Source organism: Centropristis striata, chromosome 13 (genome assembly GCF_030273125.1).
Source record: "Centropristis striata isolate RG_2023a ecotype Rhode Island chromosome 13, C.striata_1.0, whole genome shotgun sequence".
Classification (NCBI taxonomy): Eukaryota; Metazoa; Chordata; class Actinopteri; order Perciformes; family Serranidae; genus Centropristis; species Centropristis striata.
This window is the reverse complement of record NC_081529.1, coordinates 6,844,748-6,850,620: the sequence shown is the minus strand read 5'-3', so window position 1 is coordinate 6,850,620 and position 5,873 is coordinate 6,844,748. Positions and strand designations below refer to the sequence as shown.

Here is a 5,873-nt window from a genome sequence, read left to right as displayed (position 1 = left end):
GCCATCTAGGAAGTTAGTCAGCCAGAGAGCCAGCCAGCGGTTTAGGATGTGGTGACTGTGTGGTGGCGTAGATGTGTCTGGCGTAGTGTGGTTTATTTCCTGTGATTAACCCGTGGAGAATGGCTGCAGGATATCCTTCCCTCTTCCTCATCGACCCCTTCCATTCCTCCTCCTCCTGACTCACACATTCCACACTGAGACTTCATCTTTTCTACACAGACACAATGAAAGAAACACAGCTGGAGTGGGGGAGAATCAAGTTTCTAATTTGCCCCTGCTTCCTCTTTCAGACAAGCAGTAGAGGAAGACTCTCTCCGTCACTGTCACTGCTCCGCTATCCACCCCTCACGTCCTCCAATCTCTTGCCGGAGACGAGGGACACCCTTAATTTCACCCCGTCTCTCTTTTTCCGCCTCTTGACCGGCTCTTGTGTGGCGCTGAATGTGTGACAGGCCCTTTCTCAGCATCTCAGGAAATTCCTCATTCTGCCAAGGTCATGGCTGGTAAAGACACACACAGCTTCGGCTCAGCTGGTTCTCAATTTCCCCCATGACGCTTTCTTTTTTGGCATTTATGTCCTCTCGCTCTCTCTCTCTCTCTCTCTCTTTTTTTTTTAAACCTGAGAGCTGGAGAGAGCCAGCAGGGGAAGAATTCTATTCATCCAATCTTTAGGGAACAAACAGAAACAGTTCAAGGGAGATGATGAAAAAAGGAGCTACCTCTGTATCACACAAGAAACTCCTAGAGGAATTTAAAGCCACAACATATTTTAGCACAATCAACCATCTCCGACAAATATTTTTTCGCTGCAATTTTGTTATACTCTTGCACCGTAAGGACTGAGAACAATTTTCAGGTAATGACAGGAACCATAAAAATGAAAAAGCTTAGAAGCTCGTTAAAGCTTCTTAAATCACAGATAATAGCCGAGTTCTGCCAAGGTGCTGTGAACTATGTGTTCACTGAAATCAATACTCGTGATCGCACATCGAGCCAAAAAATAGTATGAATACTCAGACTAGACAGAGCTGCTTTCAGTGTGCACACAGCTTTACAAGTGAAGTAGAGTGACCCATGAGATTAAAGCGATGTCACTTCCTGTGTAACCTTCTCCTCTCAGCTCCAAAGACAACAGCAGCGGCCAGCCGGCACGTGAGCAAATATCTCACCTACTTACTAACAAGGCCTGCACCGGCATCTAAACACACACGCATGGTGACGAATGGGTTTATTGTGCTAGCTGCCACACAAATACAAAAAGCACACAACATGCTATGAAAGTATCTAAAATAAACATTTTGTACTATCTTTATCACTGATGTGCCTGTTTGAGCAAAGGTCTCACATTCTCTGAATTTGTACATTAACTTTGTGTCTTTCTGTGAGTGTTTCTGTGTGTTTCTGCACAAGCTGCCGGCTCAGTAAGTGAGAGGATTAGAAGTGCTTATGCAGCTTCCTAAGTAAGCATGATTCTTCCCTTTCCTCTCTTTCTCTAACTGCTTTTTGTGCCCTTTCCTTTTCTCTACTGCTCTCTTTTTCTTTCTTTATCCCTCATTCTCCCACTTCTCTGCCCTCTTTCCATCCCTCTATTGTGACTATCCCAGGTCACCTGCTGTCCTGACGCTGGCTCTCGGGCAAATCGCCGTTCAATCCGACTAACTGGCAACAAAACCTGAGCAGCACGTGTTGCTACCATGAGAAAATTAACATTATCCTCCTGAATCAATGATTCTTTCATTCATTAGGAGGGCATTTTTTCTCACAATAAGTCTCATTTATTCCCAAACAAAAACAGCCTTTTCTCTACTATTTGGCCCATTTATTTCCTGTATATTTTGCATTGCCCTGACCCTATGCTGCATTCAAGCTTTGCCAGCAACATGGGAATTAAGAGTCTTAAAAAAGCCATAACCTTATTTGGGCCAGGTGACATCCTAAATAAAATGAATGAATGAGCTTTGTCCGCTTTGCAATTCGCCTGGCTGCATGTTTTTTCGGTTCTGGGCCAACAATATGCATAACTTTGTGCCCAAAGACACAAAAAAAACATGGCAAAATGAAAAAAGTACAGGTAGAGGACATGATCTCTGCAGGTACAGACACTTCCATACACTTAATGTGGGTCATAAGTGATGACTGAGGCTACATGTTTTCATTTAAAAATGCATAACTTCTGCTACGTCTGCACCTAGCGTCCACACTATTCTGTTTTTTCTTTAACCCCTAAAATAGAGACGGTTAAAACCACTGCTGACCTTGTTTTAGTTTAAAAGGCAGAGGTTACATTTTTGTCTGAATTGGCAGAAACAAAAACTTTTTGAAATTTTCACACAGATACCTACTTTCACTTCTTGTTTGGATCTCATCAGTTATTACTTGTCCTTCACTGATATTAACGGTGCTCTCAAATAACCCTTTTACATAAGACCTTTCTACCTTGAACAACCAGCCGTTTCTGACCTTATAGTCAATGCTTGCAGTTGATGTGCAATAAAATTATACATTTACAATGTAATTACTGCATACATTAGTAAGTGTCAAACTATGACTTGTGCTATATGCAACAATTCCCGTGTCCAGTGACATTATCAGCTTCATACTGTGTTACACGGCCACATGCGTATCCATCTTACATGAATGGTCTTTGATAGATTAGATTAATTCTGAAATAGTGCTAAAATGCCTGTGATCTTTTTTGTTTTAAAAATAAAATGTAGTTGTGTAGATGTAGCCTGAGAGGCATTACTTTTGTACAAGTCTATACATAGTTGTTTTTTTGGGAAGTTGCTACAAAGTATTCCTTTAAAACTTCCAGTACTTGACAGTGTTTCATACTCTACAGACACAACATCACAACGTATTTAGATTCAAACCAAGTCCTAAACCAGACGGGGAAAAAGGCCATTCTGTCAATTCTCATCTCACTCGATCACGACTCCTTAAGATAATGAGACACTATTCTTGTACCTAGAGCCCCTTTCCTTCAGCTTACCCACAAAATCACCTCTTGGCTAGCTTTAACATGTCCATATAAACCCAACGCAGTCTCTGAAATCTGAACCAGTGTCAAACTTGCCTGGTCTTTGTCTGTGTCCCTGCCACAGACACACAGGCCTTTCTGATGTAGGCCAAACAACCCCTCTCTCTGACAGACTAAACACAGTGCTGGCCAGCCAGGCAGCATTGCACTCCCATTGGCTCATCACACATTCCTCACCCAATTAGAATTCCACTCATACCTGTGGGGGCGGGGCACAGTCAGGGGCAATAACCTCTGTTTGCATCCAAGCTGAAATAATGAGTGACTGGTTTACACACATAAAAACACACACCCTCCACAGTCTAAAGCACTTTCACTACTTTCTTTCAGCTCAACTCATCTGAAACACAACTGTCTGATAACATTCTGCTTCTCACTAGAGGATTCCTTGATGTTATTTTACCAGATTACTTATATTAGATTTGCTATGCATGTTAGTACTCAACCAATTATTATCATACTGATGGATGAAATAACTGTTTTTTCTAACTTGGATTATTTTGACTGTCAATGAAGGTATCAGTTATTTTCTTAATTGATTGGTTCATAAAATGTCAGCAAATAGAGAATCACATGTTCCCAGACGTCTTCAAATGTGTTATTTTAAGGGATGTTCCCAACCACTAATTTCCCTTTAGTGTAAACGGAAGTTTAATTTAGGACTAGATGAATCGACAAAAAAGGAAGGAAAACACTTCAAAAATAGTCAAAATTGAGCACAATTTCTAATCTATATGGTTATATTTCAAGAGCCATTTAGAGTTGTTAATTACATTTTTCAATAACCAAATCATGTTTTAAACATCACAGAAATGTGTGGCAATTTGTATTGGGCACTATTAACATTGCACATTATCTGACAAAACATAAAAACAAAACACTGTATAAAAGTTAACAAATAACAATATTTTTTTAATTCTAAACTAATGTCCCTTAGCATATGTTGTGTTATGGGAGTTTTCCCTTGTGCTGGACCAGTATACATCAATTGAAACAATGTATCTGATACTGGCCAATACAAAAAGTTAACTTAATTTGAAATGAACAAAAAAGTGCGGTAAGCAAATAAATGTCATATCTGTTTGTCAAATTTATGTCTGCCCCGCACACATGAAATCAAGTTACAGAAAAAGAGCGACAGAGTAGGAAATAAACAGAGAGCATGTGGCACTGCATCACGATTAGGAAAGCAGTTTTACCCAAAAAAACGCAATCATACACTTAAACCACAAGAAGGAATATTTAGTCTACCGGCAAGAACACATTGGTGTGTGTTTGCTCAAGTTTGAATCAGAAGGACAAGGTGTCTGCCCAGCGGCACAGAGTGGTCATTTCCATTTGAATAGAGGCCCCTGGGTGCCCAGTGGGGTTACATTAGCTACAGTAAAAACCATTGTTCCAGCTGTGTCCGTGTGTGAGAGAGAAAGAAAGAGAGAGAGACTCCTATGTGCCCTACAGAGGACAGCCTGACCCCAAAACGAACAAAATATCTGAGTTGAGTACCAGGATGCCTAAAAGAGCAAACGTGTCAAGCTCCTGTGGGTAAGGAGAAGTTCAACGAGTCAGACATTTGTCTTGCTCCAGCTGACACAGCAGTCAAATGCCAATCAATAGTCATGGGTAATCTAGGCTAGCATGTCAAATCTACCGACAGATTGATTTTCAGAGAGGCTGTAGTTCGACGTTAGCTTCCATCGCGAGTACAGAGCTCGTCGCATTCAGGTCAAGCGATGGGTTCGTCTGGTCAACCCAAAAAATGGGTGTAGCTAGCAAGCGTTAGCGGTCAACGGTAACTACAATGTTACTACAAGCTAACGCTAGCTGGCGAGGAAACAAGTGTTAGCAATTGATAAAGTTTCTAAACGTAGCTTTAAAGACCCGGTGTTTCCGATGACATGTAAGCAACCCACTAGTCGACTGTCTAAGCTGTAAAACCCACATGATAGTGAACAGCTTCTTCACTGTCCTCTCGGTAATTTGGTTAGCATCTCAGCTAACAAGCTAGCACTTCTGCTGCTGTGTTTGCCACACAAAAACCGGATGTTTGGGCAAACGGCAGAGCCGAGAGCCTCAAAGACACTCCGTGGTGTCTTGTTAGGATAGCAACACTTCACAACAGCAATGTGTAGGTGAAACATTTGAGCTCCAGTTAAAACGTGCACCGTAAGCGCTTTCTTTCGGTGTGGTTTTTTTTTACCTGTCAGTCGGATTTTGATGCTGGAGCCGTTCCTCCGAGTCCCAGGATTCGACATCACTCCGGGAAAAACGATCACACAAACTTCCCGTTGGAGTCCCCCCAAAACACCGTTTCACCACTTAATGGGAACGCGAATAACTTCAGTTTAAAAACATGCGGTTTGTTTTTGTTTTCCTCACGGGTAAAAAGGTATTATTTCATCGCAAAGTCCTGCGCTCTTTCGAAATCCAACAACACGGGAGAGCATTTTCGGGCAGGCTCAAGCACGTACTGACGTCATGTCCTTAACGTGTAGCCTATAACGTTACGGGCTCGCGTCCGGGAAGCGTGGGCGTGCACGTAAATATCACGTTCTGACCATTAAAGCCTCAAACCTTCAGTTTTGCTTTGGTTATATTTATTCTGAGATACTGTATTCTACATTATGACGAAAAAAAATAGATCCCCTGATTATTTATGTTTATTTGCGGAAGCTAACAATGTTTTTATGATTTGTAAACAAAGACAGTTATCTTTTTTACTTAAGAAAACATTTGGCTAATAAACAGATAGGATGGAAAATTTGTGATCATTTACATGTATTTTATTTCTTTGACATGTACTATCTATGACAGTTTTTTTGCTTTGTCCCAGGCT

At 41.2% G+C, this 5,873-nt stretch overlaps 1 protein-coding gene across 2 annotated transcripts in view; it reads right to left on the bottom strand.

The window, feature by feature from the left end:
• Positions 1 to 5,497, bottom strand: part of smurf1 (SMAD specific E3 ubiquitin protein ligase 1) — a 20,414-nt gene extending 14,917 nt beyond the window's left edge. For both annotated transcript variants that reach the window (XM_059348650.1, XM_059348651.1), the window contains exon 1: positions 5,238 to 5,497. In XM_059348650.1, coding sequence (XP_059204633.1) covers positions 5,238 to 5,292 — 55 coding nt within the window. In that variant the 5' untranslated portion in view covers positions 5,293 to 5,497. The remainder of the gene's footprint in view (positions 1 to 5,237) is intronic.
• Between the last annotated feature and the right edge of the window lie 376 nt (positions 5,498 to 5,873).